The sequence below is a fragment of the Oncorhynchus clarkii genome, chromosome 19, assembly GCF_045791955.1.
Source record: "Oncorhynchus clarkii lewisi isolate Uvic-CL-2024 chromosome 19, UVic_Ocla_1.0, whole genome shotgun sequence".
In the NCBI taxonomy this organism is placed as follows: Eukaryota; Metazoa; Chordata; class Actinopteri; order Salmoniformes; family Salmonidae; genus Oncorhynchus; species Oncorhynchus clarkii.
In genome coordinates, this window is record NC_092165.1 from 23439380 (window position 1) to 23455455 (window position 16076).

General features: G+C 42.6%; 1 protein-coding gene across 1 annotated transcript in view; it reads right to left on the reverse strand.

The window, feature by feature from the left end:
• LOC139374944 (G protein-coupled receptor 137Ba-like) overlaps positions 1-16076 on the reverse strand; it is a 43017-nt gene that overhangs the window by 24518 nt on the left and 2423 nt on the right. Inside the window, exon 2 of the mRNA XM_071116204.1 lies at positions 1295-1344. Coding sequence (XP_070972305.1) covers positions 1295-1344 — 50 coding nt within the window. The remainder of the gene's footprint in view (positions 1-1294; positions 1345-16076) is intronic.

Below are 16076 nucleotides of genomic sequence, written 5' to 3' on the forward strand. Positions count from 1 at the left end.
GAACAGAAGGATTTGAGTTCCTGTATGTTTCTTTCATCGCACCATGTCACGTTAGTCATAAGGCATACGCCCCCGCCCCTCTTTTTACCAGAAAGATGTTTTTTCCTGTCTGCGCGATGCGTGGAGAAACCTGTTGGCTGCACCGCTCCGGATAGCGTCTCTCCAGTAAGCCACGTTTCCGTGAAGCAAAGAACGTTACAGTCTCTGATGTCCCTCTGGAATGCTACCCTTGCTCGGATTTCATCAACCTTGTTGTCAAGAGACTGGACATTGGCAAGAAGAATGCTAGGGAGTGGTGTGCGCTGTGCCCGTCTCCGGAGTCTGACCAGAAGACCGCCTCGTTTCCCTCTCTTTCGGAGTCGTTTTTTTGGGTCGCTGCATAGGATCCACTCCGTTGTCCTGTTTGTAAGGCAGAACACAGGATCCGCGTCGCGAAAAACATATTCTTGGTCGTACTGATGGTGAGTTGATGCTGATCTTATATTCAGTAGTTCTTCTCGACTGTATGTAATGAAACCTAAGATGACCTGGGGTACTAATGTAAGAAATAACACGTAAAAAAACAAAAAACTGCATAGTTTCCTAGGAACGCGAAGCGAGGCGGCCATCTCTGTCGGCGCCGGAAGATCGCAAACTGTTTTAGTATCTGTTTTAGTATATTTAGTATCTGTTTTAGTTTAAGTATCTGAACGAGAGCCATGTTGTCACCAAAGGTTTGATCGATCCCATTCTAGTAAGAACGTACTAGAGTGTCATTTTCATGTTATGTTATTCCCATTGAGTCATTTGCAATTGGAAGAAATGGTAGCAACTGTAATGCATCAACCCTTATCACTTAGTAACAGATGACAGTGAAAGTACTGGTACCCCATTAATAATTTCATAGTAATAACACACTACCTTACATGATGGTGCCCAGTGTGAGGAACTCAGTAGTCCATAATAGACGGACGGAGAGTAAAAGGATGTTCAACATTGTTCAACATATGACATTAAAACGACACCTCGCTACAGATGACTGGTACATTTCGGAGGTTTGGGGGGGGGATTTGACAAGGTCCCACCATAAGACTTTATTGTGTGTCTTTTCAAACAGCCATGGCATTTCAACTCTCATGGCATCGTTTTCAGAAAACACTGTCCATTCCCATACACCAGCTTTCATTTGGGTTATTGGCCATTTGATGCCCTCCTGCCCAACATTCTCTCCCCTGCATTGTCCCTCGCCTCACCCCAATCAGTATAAACTCAGTTAGACTAACCCAGACTCGGAGTCAGCAAAAATTCCACTAACTTGTATTTGTTGAGCTCCGGAGAATATTTTGCTTTGGCTTTAAACATTACCTGGGGAGACAGAGAAGGGACACATTGTTAATAACAGTTTACTCATCATTAAACATTCACACATTGATATTGCTGAGGAGCACAGAAAAGCATGTGGTGGCAGCAGTGTCACTCAAAACAGATAGAAATAGACACCAACATGAATCAAAAGGTGGGTGCCCTGCTGTTGGGCTACGAAAGGGGGTAAAGCATTGAATACATGCAATCAGTATTAGGTCTTCAAAATACTTTTCACACTACCGAACTGAACAGAGCCGAGCCCAACCAAGCTGTACTGGGCTGCCCTGATTACACAGCCACGGTCCACCATAGTTGCTGACATCGACAAAATAAAATATCCAAGCCAGTACAGTTTGGGACAGCACAATAGTGTGAAAAGGGTACAATTCTGGGGACAAAGGAGACCCCAACCGTTCTGCAACGTCTGCGGACTGACCGTTGGGGGACGCAGACGCCGATGGGGTTAAGGTCTCTAGTGACAGTGCCTTGGCATTCTGCCACAGAGGCTTGTTGAGAAATTATCAGTCAGTGTCTACAACTGAGGCGTGCCCAGATAGGCCTAAAATCTTGGCTAAATTTGTGGGGCTGGCTGGAAGCCAGATGAAGAGAGGGGGAGCAGCGGGGGAGATAGACTCTTCTCCTCTTCCCTCTGCTCTTTACTCTCCTCCACCTCTGAACCGCTGTGTCCCTTCCCTTCTTTCTAATCTTCACTGATGAAGCAGTCCCAGAGCAAAAAGAGTAGAGCACAGAGCCATCATGGGGCCTATTAACACATCCCTCGATACAGCAGTTTACACAACATGAGAATAATGTTAACAAGGCAAGGAAACTGTCCTCTATGTGTATTTCTAGTCGAATGTGGCTGTCTCGGACTGTGCCATGTGACAAAATAGCAGCCTTTCAAATTCTGGGGGTGACATTTTTATAGTTTCATCATTTTTGCGCTATGCACAATTATTTTGCATTATGGCAATGTTGCTCTGAATCTCTAACAGAGATTCTAACAAAACATCATCAAAAAGGACACTGCCACAGAAAAGGCAGCCATCATGATGACAGAGATCCAGAAAACATTCTCTCACAGATGCTTCTCCCATATCAATGGTCTTCAAAGCAGGCCATTTCACGCTGTTATTATCAGTATCACTGGTCACCCTAGCGGAGCTCTGTCTGGGGGATCTTTGATATCTGACTTAGTGGTGAAGTGCCTGTACAATGGGTTCCCAACACTTCTTCCCCTGGCAGAGCTATATCTCTCTGTGTGTGTGTGTGCGCGAGAGCAATATAGAGAGAATGAGAGAGAAAAATAATGTGTGAGCAAAGAAGAGGGAGAGTGCTTGTCATTGACACTATGGACAGTTGAGTGACACGCCTTACTAGATATTTGACACATTTTGAGTGAATCAACGGCCACTGCGAATCAAGAATTATAGCAAGCAACACACACAAACACACACACCTTGAAGGCTTCAATATTCACACACTCCAAGTATAAAACAAACAGGTAACACTTTATTTGGATAGTCCATCTGTACTCTTGTTGACAGCTTTGCAAGCACTCAGCTCTCTTCATTGTGTATACGTTTGTGTTTCTCTAGATCACATATGTCAGAGTCAAGGCCCGCGGGCCACATCCGGCCCGCAAGAAGGTTTTTTACGGCCCCTGGGATGATCTTGATTTATTATTAGAACCGGCCCGCAGCAAGCCGGCAGCCCGCAGATCTTTTACACGAACCAATACTACATTTCCCACAATGCAAAGGTGACGCACCGAGCAGTAGGCTGCTTCATTTCAATATTTATTGGCACAGCAGTCGTCAGCATCACAGTAAAATTAACTTTCAGATACCCATCAAAAATGGCAAAACGGAAGGTGGATACTGAGAACCGGGGGTTTCAAACAAGGTGGGAGTCGGAGTATATGTTCACGAAGGTAGCTGGAAAACCTGTGTGTCTTCTGTGTGGAGAAAGTGTGGCGGTACTGAAAGAGTATAATCTGAGACGACATTATGAAACGAAACACGCGGACAAAAACAAGAATATGGACATGGAACAAAGGCTACAAAAGGCAGAGGAATTAAAACGAGGCCTCAAATCTCGACAGGCTCTGTTCAAAAAAGCCAAATCACAAGGCCAGGCTGCTGTCAAGGCCAGTTTTATTTTGGCAGAAGAGATCGCTAAATCAGCCCGGCCATTTACGGAGGGGGATTTCATCAAAAACTGCATGATTAAAGTTTGTGACGAAGTTTGCCCAGAAAAAAGGCAACTCTTTTTAAATGTGAGTCTGAGCAGAAACACCATTGCCGAGAGAGTAGACCAGTTGTCCATCAATCTAAAAGAGCAGCTTGTGAAAAAGGGAAAAGATTTTATTGCATATTCCTTGGCTGTGGATGAGAGCACCGACATTTCTGACATTGCCCAGTTGTCAATTTTCATCCGCGGAGTGGACTCCAACCTAAGCGTGACAGAGGAGTTTTTGGCTTTACGTCCTATGCATGGCACAACTACGGGGCATGATTTGTATGAAGAGGTGTCAAGATGTGTAAATGAGATGGAGCTGCCTTGGGAAAAACTCGTGGGTTTGACAACCGACGGAGCACCTGCGATGTGTGGACACAGGAGCGGACTGGTGGCGAAGATACGGGAAAAGATGCAAGAGGAAAACGCGACAGGTGAGCTGACAGCTTATCATTGTATCATACACCAGGAAGCGTTGTGCGGTAAAGCCTTGAAAATGGAGCATGTAATGAGCATCATCACGCGCACAGTTAACTTTATCAGAGCCAAAGGTTTGAATCACCGCCAGTTCAAGGCATTTCTGACGGAGTTAGAAACGGAGCATGGTGATTTGCCTTATCACACAGAGGTGCGATGGCTAAGCCAGGGAAAGGTGCTTCAAAGATGTTTCGAGCTTCGTGAGGAGATTTGTCTGTTCTTGGACAGCAAAGGGAAAGACACAACACAACTCCGAGACGAAATGTTTCTGTGTGAAATGGCTTTTCTGTGTGACATTACGAGTCATCTGAATGCAATAAACTTGCAGCTGCAGGGTCGGGATCGTGTCATCTCTGATATGTACAGTACAGTGAAGGCATTTAAAACCAAACTGACTCTGTGGGAGACGCAGATGCGGAAAGAAAATTTGAGCCACTTTCCCAGCTGCCAGACCATGAAAGAGAAGCTCTCTACCAGTGCGTTCCCGAGCACACAGTTGGCTGATAAAATAGGTATGCTTGCCGCTGACTTTCGACGCCGATTTGCTGACTTTGAAGCACAAAAAAGCAGGTTGGAACTGCTCGGTAACCCATTTGCTGTTGACGTGGAAAGCTCACCACCAAACCTCCAAATGGAGTTGATTGACCTCCAATGCAATGATGCACTGAGGGCAAAATATGCGGCAGTGGGTGCTGCGGAGTTCGCCCGTTTCCTCCCCGGCACAATGCCCCAGCTGCGCATCCAGGCTGCTCAAACGTTGTCTATGTTTGGCAGCACATACCTGTGTGAACAACTGTTTTCTTTGATGAACCTGAACAAAACATCACACAGAAGTCGACTTACTGCTGAACACCTCCACTCAATTCTGAGGATTTCTTCAGCTCAGAGCCTTACCCCGAACATTGATGAACTTGTGGAAAAGATGGGACACCACCAAGTATCACCCTCAACCTCAAACAAGTGAACATTACTGTGCAATCACATATTTAGAGTTTTTACTCAGTTCAAGTTTAAAAGTTAAAATTTAATATTTGTTTTCACTGCATGTTACTTCTCCTTAAACAAAGTGTTGTTTTTGATTAATAGATTTTTGCACTTTATTTTTTTGTATTTCAATCCAATTATATTTTAAAAATATTTCAGTTGAGTGGATGATAGAAAATTGCTATTATTGTTTTTTCTTTGAAGTAAATTTAGCCCACTTTTGCTAAAATAGAAAATATAGTCTACTGATGGTGCCTTGAATACCGGTTTCTTTCATTTAATGTTCATGTTATGGGGATATTTATATAAAGGAAATTTGTCTTTTGTGTCTGTTGAAAATTAAAGATTACTGACAGAGCCATAAGAAAATATTGCTTTATTTATCTGATCATATTGTAATATATTTGTTAGGTTTTCAGTAGGTTCAATTAGGTTCACTAGACTATATGCGTCATTTAAAAATTTTTCAATGAACATTCGAACAGTCCGGCCCTCGTCTTGTAGCTGATTTTTTTATTTGGCCCTCCGTCCATTTGACTTTGACACCCCTGCTCTAGATACTCATCCTCTTGCAAGGGACCGTGATTCTAATTAGAATCTACAAACTGACTTCTGTACAAAAAAAGTGCACAAAAATAGTTTGTCTGGCATTTATATTCTAACACTTATAGGCGTGTCCAGTGTCTACCTTACTGTCCCGATTTGTTATGGGAATGCCCAGCACAACCAGAAACTGAACTCTTCTTGCAAAGGAACCTCAAATACTCTTTTCACAATACTAAGCCGAGCCAAGCTGTACTTCGCTGGCTTGCACACATCCACCATAGTTACTGAAACCATGCTGGAAAGTATAATATGAAGCAAAAACAGAGTCAGCACAATAGTGCGACCTCGGATCAGCACAATAGGGTGAAAATAGTCAAATAGGGGCACAAAACACCCGTATGTATCCTCAACAGAATTCCCTAAAAATGGAAGCTAGGACCAGGGCTGAAGGAAGTTCCAAAATGTGGGAAGGGTAGAAGAGTGGGTACGTGCTGAGCTAGTCCACTTAGGGAACAACTGTGAAATTCAGTCTGTGTCGAAATTCCCTGACACCTTTGAGAGAGAACGAGAGGGTTCGGATTCCATGGCACTGAACTCTACACATCACCTGATGCTGACAGTTATTTATTGGAGAGGGCATCGTTAAGTGTTTGTGTGTGTGTGTGGACCTAAAATGTTGTGTGCTCTAAAATACATACCTTGCAAATGACCAGGTTCAGAGCTCATGAGCATGTATTGTGTGTTGTGTGTGTGTGCAATGTAATAATGTGTTGAAATATTACCCAGTTCAGAGAACGTGTACTAGTTTATGGGTCTGTATCTGAATGTTCCTGGACATGTCTGTATAAGTGTGTGTGTGTGCATCTGAATTTTCCTCTTCATGTCTGTGTCAGAGTGCTTGTGTCAGTCAGTGTCAGTGTGTTGAGGGGGGTTTGGGGAAGGATTAACACCTGTGTAGTGGAGGTTTCCCAGTCTCTCCAGCCTGCCAGCCAGTCAACCAACCAGGCAGAAAGCCTGATGCTAATCTGATTGCAGACTAGATAGAGAGAGGGCTGATGGGGAGGCAGACAACAGAGCTGGGAAAGGAGGGTTAGTAGTCAGGGCGTCATGCACCCTAAAAATCTGTGAGGGCACAAAGTACGTGAGGATGACTCGGCAGGGCTAGGCCCGTGTCCTTAAATTGGCAAAAAAAATACTAATGTAAACACCCCTTTCCTGCACGCTAGAGCCATAATCATTATGCTTAATTCCATGTCAAAAATGTAGATTTTTCTGCATATCTAAGCATACCTCGAGCGGTTTGTATCCTCCTGACTGGTGTTTATTTTAAAATGTTTAAAGAAACTAAATATGCTTCTCTACAACTCTGCTAAAATCTCAGTGAACGATTGAAAGGAATGGGAGTACATTAACCAATGGCTTGCTTCTACCATGTCTACCAACCTTGCCAGCAGGCATGCTAGCTAAGATAGTTAGACAAGCTTGCCACTCTAACATCATTGGTAACCTGAAATGGCTTACTGGTAGCTAGTTATGAGGTTGGGAGATTGGGAACCTATGTGGGCAAGCTAAAGTCAACTTCATAAAATTGCTAGGTGGCTAGTAGTATTACAGAGAACCCCCCCCCCCCCCCCCCAAAAAAAATATATTTTTTAACAGGACAAATCTGAACAGGACACATTTTTTAAACATGCTCCCTAACACCTTTGTTAGTCATTCCTGCTTGTCCTCTATTCGACTAGCTACCCGGGAATCCACACTGAATTTTGTTCACCACTCCATTTTGAGAGTGAAACAATTGCAACATTTTGTTTGTATTTCAGCCTGATACTAAATTCTTAGACTCCTGGGCTTGGATTACTTGTCTACAACACTGGGTATTGGTTTGTTAATGTCTGTCAGTCAATCTAAGTCACCTGATTCTTAGCATAGATGGTAGGCAATGTCCCCTTTAAGCTGTGCGCGTGTGCAGAGGAAATATCAGCCCATGGAGAGAAGCACAAGACTGAACTTCACTCAACTTTCTCGAGTTTTCCATGTTAGTTAACACTATCGACATTTCCCTTAACCGTGGACATTGTGATCAAATCAATGCAATATTGGTCACTTTCAATGCAACATACCGAAACAAAAGGCTTAACGCATCGAAGTAGGATTCTATTGTGTATGACTCAGCCTGTATACCAATTCGGCATAACCAATCAGAGCTGCAGTAAGCCTATATGCAAATGAAAATTGCCATATATGGATCTGTGCCCTTTACTTTGAACTGGACTGTGTTTACAGCTGTGGTCGTTAGTAGATGCACTTGTTTTGAGATCAAAGCAACATTTGCATGTAGCCACCTGTGCACATTTTGTTCATATCCTTTGCTAGTTAAAGATTTATTAGCCCAGTTACAGATCATTTGCAGTCAGCAATAGGGGAGTCATTGCTTCCTACAAGAGAAAAAAAACATCTTTGAAAAGTGAGTCAGGTAAAGATATTTTTTTTTGTCTTAAAGCGGCAGTGTTGTATTTTGAGACAAGCTTGAATAACAGAAAGGCAGAGGGTAGCATAATTTGTCTGATTCTCTGTAAAATAATTGTATGGGAATAATAATGCATTTTATTTTGTAAAGTGGTTTCTTCCATTAAACAACAACATTTTCAGTCACGTCCTTGTCTGAAGGACAAGTGGACAAACAGGTTAATGTCAAGCCCTGCACGTTTTTTTCAAAAGTCTCATGGAATGTAGGTCTACTGTACATTGAACACCACACATTGGCTGGTACTGTAGGCTGAATGATAGAATAGCTATTTCCATGTTAAAATGTTATGGGGTGCATTTTCTCCATTGTTTTTGATGGTAGGTGTCACGAGTCCGACCGAGGGTGGCTCCCCTTCCCGGTCGGGTGGCGCTCGGCGGTCGTCGTCGCCGGCCTATTAGCTGCCACTGATTGTCTTTCCTCCCCCTCCTTGTATGTTTATTGTTAGCACCTGTTAGTGAGTCATTAGTTGGGCTTTATTAGACAGCCGGCCCGCCTGTTTCTTTGTGCGGGATTAATTATTGTGACCTTCGGTTATGTAGTAGAGGAACGTGTTTGTTCCTGGTCGTGTATTCTGCTGTACTGTTTTCGTCCCCCGCGTTTGGGGCATTTGGTTTTGAGCACCCAGTGTTGCGTGAGTGTTTCCTGCGTCTGACTCCACACCCACGACACCCGGAGCGTTACAGTAGGCCACTCTGGTAGGCCTACATTGTGATCAAACAGCTACAGTATCCTACTTGGCAAATGTTAAAATTGCGGGACCTGAAATTTGCTCAATGCCAAAAAAGATTAGAGGGAACATTGGTGGTAGGGTTTTTTTCTTGGATGTCTCATCGGAAACTAAAACATCCTGCGAAGATCCATGAGAAAGCACTGCTTCTAGGATGGTAGTGAAAAACAGAATTGTAATTGGGTCATAAGAGAATTGGGTGGGTAGAGTGGTCAGTCACTCTTGAAAAACAGATTTTTTTTCTCAATGAGACTAACTCCGATATACAGAAGTTCAATAGAAAACAGACAGCAGGGAGGTTAGAGAGATGTCAGGATTCAGGAAAGTGTTCTAACTCTAGAACAGTGGTACCCAACCTTTTTTTTGAATCGTGGAACACCTTGATGGATCTATGAGTTTGATAGTTGCCATGGCGCCATAGTAGCAGCCTAGGCAGAGAGCTCCTGTAAATGTGTATTGTTTTTAAGTATTATTACGTCTTTTTTTATTCATTTATTTTGTTAGCTTATTTAGTATTGATTATAAATATAATCGATCCACAGTTTTAAGACTGGCTAGTCAGTTGGTGTGCTAAGATAACTGAGAGGTTAGCTAACTAGCTACTTAGCCATTGTTTTCATTTGAAAAACAGAAGAATTTGCTTGGAGATTGTAAAATCTTGTTGAAATTGTGCAAATTGTCCAAAGTGGTTACTCCAAGACTTTTCCAGTAACTGATGTGCAGTGATCCTTTGGCGACCTAGCAGCGCTTAGCTGGCATCACCCAGTTGGGTGCTACACGATGTTGGAGGAATAGTTTACCACAGACCCTACAGAGACTCTGGGGATGGCAAGGAGGTGCCTTGATCACCGGCTCCCGGCGTGTCTTCCTGACCTCCAACATGATTGGAACTAGTTTTATTGATCTCACATACCACAGCTGGTTGGACAGGAGGATGGTACAGAGGATGGTACAGTGCTGGTGGAAAGCTATGGCTGGCAACAACACCTGACTCCGTACTTCAGGACGCTGCCACAGATCAAGCGGTACCAGGACCTCAGGTGAATTTCATTTTCATTGCATTGTATGAGGTTATCCTTCTTACTCAGTTTACTCTACTTAAGTTTCTTACAACCACATAAATTCAGCCTTTAACTTGTCATGGTCTCAACTCACTGGGTCTGGATCATGGGATCATTGTCATGGTATAAATCTTGGTCTTGGCATGACCCTGAATATTAACTTAGTCTTTGGTTTATAAACCATAGGCAATCCAATTTGAAGGAGAAGACAATATTCACTGACAACCCAGTTGACTACCCTTGAATGTCCAATGCAGGCATTTGTTTTCTCTCAATTAAGTACCTAGCAAAAAATAATATGTTTCTTTTTCACCATTTTGATTGAAAATAATCAGTAAGGCACTTAATTGTTACCCAGAAATTATTTGATATTGAGATAAAAATGGCTACATTGGGCATCAAAATGATCACTACTGTGCATGGTTCTCCCTTTATTGCAACTTTTTCACTATGTTGTTTCGATATTGACAAATTTAGTGGGGTGGTAAGGAATTCAGGTAAATATTTCAAATATGCAACACAAACTAAGTGTGTGAGTAGTATTTATGTCTACCTGACATATGATGGAAGATGTGTGTGCTGATTTTGTAGGGGAAAAATAGGATCAAAATGTGCATCACTTCTGTAGAATGGCCCATATCTATTGAAATAAAATCATCTTCGATCAATATTGTATAGTAATAGGCCTCCCATGTGGCGCAGCAGTCTAAGGCACTGCAGTGCTTGCTTGAAGCATCACTACAGATCCGGGTTTGATCCCGGGCCGCGACCGGGAGACCCATGAGGCGACACACAAGTGGCCCGAGTCTGTACGGGAGTTTCAGCAAGACTGTAACTACCAATTGGATATGACAAAATTGGGGAGAAAAAGCGGTAAAAAGTTAAAAATATATATATTATATAAAAATGTATATATTGCATAGTAATACAAACACAAAACAGTTACCTACGCCACGGCAGAAAAATGCCTTCTCTCAGGGTTTCCCAAACTCGATTCTCGGGACCCAAAGGGATGCACATTTTGTTTTAGGCCCTAGCACTACACAGCTGATTCAAATATTCAACTGATTATCAAGCGTTGCCCTATCTTCTATTGTGTCACTAGGCAGGGAGTCTTGGCATAACTTTTATATAACTATGGGTTAACTGTGAGAAAGCCCACATTCACACTTTTGGTAAATCGTCCGTCTGATGACTCAGCTAAAAAAAAATAAGCTTCTTCAACTAAATTACCCTCTTTATCCCTGGCAGTCTCGGTGGTTCTCTGACAGATTTACAGGGGCTTAACACATCATTTCCTGTTGACCTTTTCCCTCTCTATGAGGATGAACAAGCCATTCAGAACTGCAGAAGCATCCCGTAGCCCTTTACACTCACAGCCCCTGTCATCTTGTACACAGGTTAAAAATGGCAGATTTGGTCATTGAAATGTGCCTCAATTGGAACACAGTGACATACTATATATATGATGTCAGAGCTCAGTCTGTCCACTTTACAGGGTTTCAACTGAGCCATTCTAAATGTGTGTACCAAGCGCAACAAAAAGATGCCCCCATCCCCATTGTTGCTATCTGAGTGAGGGCAATGCAGTAAATCGAGAGGAGTTGATGTGTTCTGACGTTAAGGATTATAATAAATACCGCTTTGATGTCATGCAAGCAAACCAAACACCGGTGAGTACAAATGTGCATTTCACATTTCAAAATTTTAACTCATTTAATTTATAGTATAAACATTTATGATCGCTATGAATGATGTACAGTCAATAGAATGACATGCGTCATACCCTGGGTTGTCCTGAACAGAATGAGCCATATTGTGAAGAAAGTTAGTCGCGGAACACGCACTTGAATGCCCTCATGACTCCGTTAAGTACCTTGTGAAAGCCTAAAACTGTAAGATCTGTAAAATACCATAAAAAAAGATTGTATTCTATAATTTAGCTAGTCATGTTGGCAATAGTTGAAATTATGCCCACCTGACCCAGATTAAGATTTATAATGGAATGTTTTTGCATTGAGTAAACAACAACAGCAATTGTGTTATGGTGGGGATACAGAGCTGTGTTCCCTACAAAAAAACTACAATGTGCTTGTTTCAGTTCCTCAACAGCAAAGCTAGTAGAGCAAAAAAAAAAGCCCCTTATATTTTAAGGTTCTTTCTTTCCTCGAGTCATAAAAGTGCATTAAAATTACGTAGGAACTGTGCCATTTGGAGAGATGTGTAGCCACTTGGAGAAACCAGTTAGTCCTCTCACTCAAACCCTTGTAATAGTTTTTTTCTTATGTTGCAACTACCCCACAATTTCAAGGAATATTCTTATTATATTACTGAATGTATCCAGAGTATTTTCAGATTTTGTTATTGAAAAATGCTTCAATAAGTACAGTGTAAAATGCACATAAAATCAACAGTGTAATCTTTGGTCTAATAATTTCCCCATAATCTCCAAGTGCATTTTCTATTTATTCTGTTAGAAACATTTAAAATGTTGCCTTATCCATATATGCCAATTTCCATGAGTGTAAAGGGTTAATGTAATGTAATCCTTCAGTCAATCACAGTGGACTGACTCTAAGGTAAAGATCAATGTATACTGAGGTATCACATCTGGGAGATGTGTCTACGCAGATTTCTCAAAAACGTATGTTATTAAAAAAAAGTTATTATGATTGTAGTAACAGCTTTATAAATAATATCGATTAATATATGCCATTTAGCTGACACTTTTATCCAAAGTGACTTACAGTTATGCGTGAATACATTTTCTGTATGAGTGGCCCCAGCGGGAATCGAACACACAATCCTGAAGTTTCAAGCGCCATGCTCTACCAATTAAGACACAGAGGAACACATCTAAACTTTAGAAGCTTTCAGTTGAGGGCAAAAGTTGAGAGTAGTAGATGAGAAAAAGTATTTTGAGCATAATGAAGGATACTATGCCACTGATGCAATAGGAAAGGAAGCCCATTGGGTTAATACATCTGGGTTGTGTTCAGTAGGGCACACTGTCACACAACACTTTGCATTAAAAACAAACAAAAAAAGCAGTGTTCTTATTGGAGAAGTTCAGGCACCTCCCCATTTTACTCTGTTTCATAACATTTTGTCCCTAATGAATGCATTGCAGATTTCAGCAGACAGATGTTTGCAAGAGTTCGAACCGTAGGTTATATGAGTTCAGTATTGTGAAGATATGCAGGGTCATGACTTCAAGTCAGAGGAATGCACCATTCTATTGTGTCCTCAGGGTCTAGCGCTGGCTTTGACAACTGGCCTTAACCCAGTTTCATTCATGACTTGGGGTCAGGCTGTAAAAACCATTTGACTGGAACTTGAACACGATAATCTGACAGACAAAAACACTGAGACCTGGAAGGGCCTCTGTTTTCAATGCATGGTCCTCTTGCTACCAAGAAAAACCTGTTTGTCCAACCGGGGGCAGACAAACAGAGAAAAACAGACAGGCCCCATTTCCCAGCCTTCTCTCCATCACTCACAGAGGGGAGAGAGAGAACAAGAGACACTGGGAGAGAAAGAGCAAGAGAGAGAGAGAGAGCGAGAGTGAGCGACTAAAAGAGGGAGCGAGAGAAAGAGATCGAGACGGAGGGAGAAAACAACAGAGAGACATTCGAAAGAAAGAAAGGAGATTTAGGTTGTGAGGAACAGGAAACTCATGGTGGAAAGGTTGTTGAGTCAGATGCAGATGACGCTCCACACATGGCCCATACTGTCTGAGTCACAGGTCACATGCACATGACGGGTGTAATGTTACACAAACGTTTGTGCAACACCTGCGGCCAGACAGTCACATTCATGCCACTCTCGGGAGCATAAGCAGAGGCTACCAAAGAGGTAGCAGAGACATGCACCTATATGGCCGATGTATGTAGGGTGAAGTTACCCCAATACGCAGATCTTGGGTCAATTTAGCGTTTCCCCAGATTTGGATTGGGGAGGGGAAGCTGATCTTAAAATGTAGGGTAAACTTCACCGCGGAGCGTATCCCACAGTCAGGTCTGTAGAATTCATAGGGCTTTGGCTGCCAATACTGTGCCATAGTGCCAACTCTGGCCTAGATAGTTAAACATTACGACACCGTACAACGTTCAACACCGCTCCAATCAGTCAATGGTGGTGCAGAAATCTTCGTGAGACCACTTGTCTGTGTTGGAGTTCGAGTAGTCTCCTGTTTTTCTTCAATCTTCCACTCTCAGATCATTTATATCGCCAGGGCTTGCATAGCGATATCCAGTCGGAACACATTATCTTTGCAAGGACACACCAGCTAACTTGTTACACACTTGTTTATTCTCTGGAGTTTGAAAAAGAGTGAATCCCCTAAAAGTTGCAATCAATATTTCCCAGTTTGGGCAGAGAATGACACACTTTTTGATGACAAAGAGTCTTTAGTCAAGATGGTACCATTTTGCTGTCTCTCTCTCGCCTCCCCCTCTCTCTCCCTTGTTTTTTCTCTCTGCTCTTTTCACTGTTGCATAAGTCACATGTCAGTTTAACTGTAATATCACACAGCAGCCAGCCAGGCTCCGGCAATGCATGCATTAGGCCAGACAGCAATTTGCACAGATCACATGCATCGGGGAATGGTTGTTTAATGTAAACAGTTGGTATTCAAGGCACAGCAAGCCATAATGTGTTTCTGCCACACAACCAGGAGAGTTGCTGAAAGTGTAATCTGACAAATTAATTGTTTATCACTTCACCCCCATCTCCTGGGATGAGGTGGGAGGGGAGGAGGGAGAGGGAGTATGGATGGAGGTAGACTTTTACAAGGGGAATACAAAAGCACATGACACCTCATGCATGGCTGTGTCATCGGAAAAGAGGACAAAAAAGCCTTGACACCTGACTTGTCTGTGAAACAGTCAACACACACACCTTATGGCAACAACTCCAGACCTAGCCTCCCCTTGATGGAATGCCATGTCAGATAGGGCTGTGACGATACCAGTGCTGCAATATTTTTTCCATGGCAAAAATGAAAACACGAAGCAGACCTAACTCTTTGGTCCTTCAAAACCAGGAAAATAAATAACTGACTATGGATGAGAACATAATGAAGTGTGTTTCCGACATTAGGGGCTGTTTTCCTAAAGAAGTTAAATACACTTCGTGTTTTGTTTCCTTGTCGCGATACTGATATCGTCCCGGCCCTAATGTCAGAACAAAGAAAAAATTAGCAAATCACCAACTTTACTGAATTACCACAATTACCTAGGTATATTATAGTGTTACCCACAGATGACCTATTTCAATCAGAACTGTCAACATGATGCACCATACGGACTGTAAACACAAATCATCAACTAATTGGGGCATGTGTTATTTGAAAATTGCAACAGCAGGTACCAAGGGATATTCCACGGATTGTCCTCATAAACTCATGACGAACATACATTGAACAGATGATGAAGGTCACTGCCAAAGGTAATAGGATGCCTCCAGGTGCGATCCCCCATCTCCCTCACACAACAACCCCTCCAATACACTATGACCATCCTTATCCATCTTTACAAGAAAGGGTCTATATTTGGCAGATACATTTGAGAGACTTCAGATGATCTATGCTATATGTGAGGCAGAGGGCTAGAGCGCTTTGCTCCTATACTGCTCGCTGCCTACAAACCCCTTTTTGTGTGACTGGAATAGTACAGGACAAAGAAAGGGGTGATGTTATGCTTCTGATTGGCTACCGTGTTTAAATGCCACCTTGTGGCAGTATCAGTGCACTTGCAGCCTTTCACTCGAGCAAGAGAAGCTTTGCTTTGCTGAGACTTGGGGAGAGAAAAACCATTCACACACCCCTCTCTTTGCTCCTCTCCAAGCGATGGACATATGCCACACAGAGGATGCCAGTACTGCTCTGGGACACAGTAGGGATTGTCTTACAGGTTTGAGGGTTGTTGTTGCTGCTGTGCGCAGTGAGTCAGTACACAGTGGAACAAAGACAAGAGAAAGGGTGCATGAGAGTGACTGCTGTAGCCTACAGTGTGAAGAAGAGCTGATTGGAAGCTAGGTTTTGGCTGTGGGAACCAGGTGAATAGTCATGATAGCAGGGTTGGTTTTAGTCTGCAAAGGACTCTTTTGAACTGGATTTTCCTGCAAATGACTATAGGTTAGTTTTGAGACTATTTTTCCAGTTGTTAGT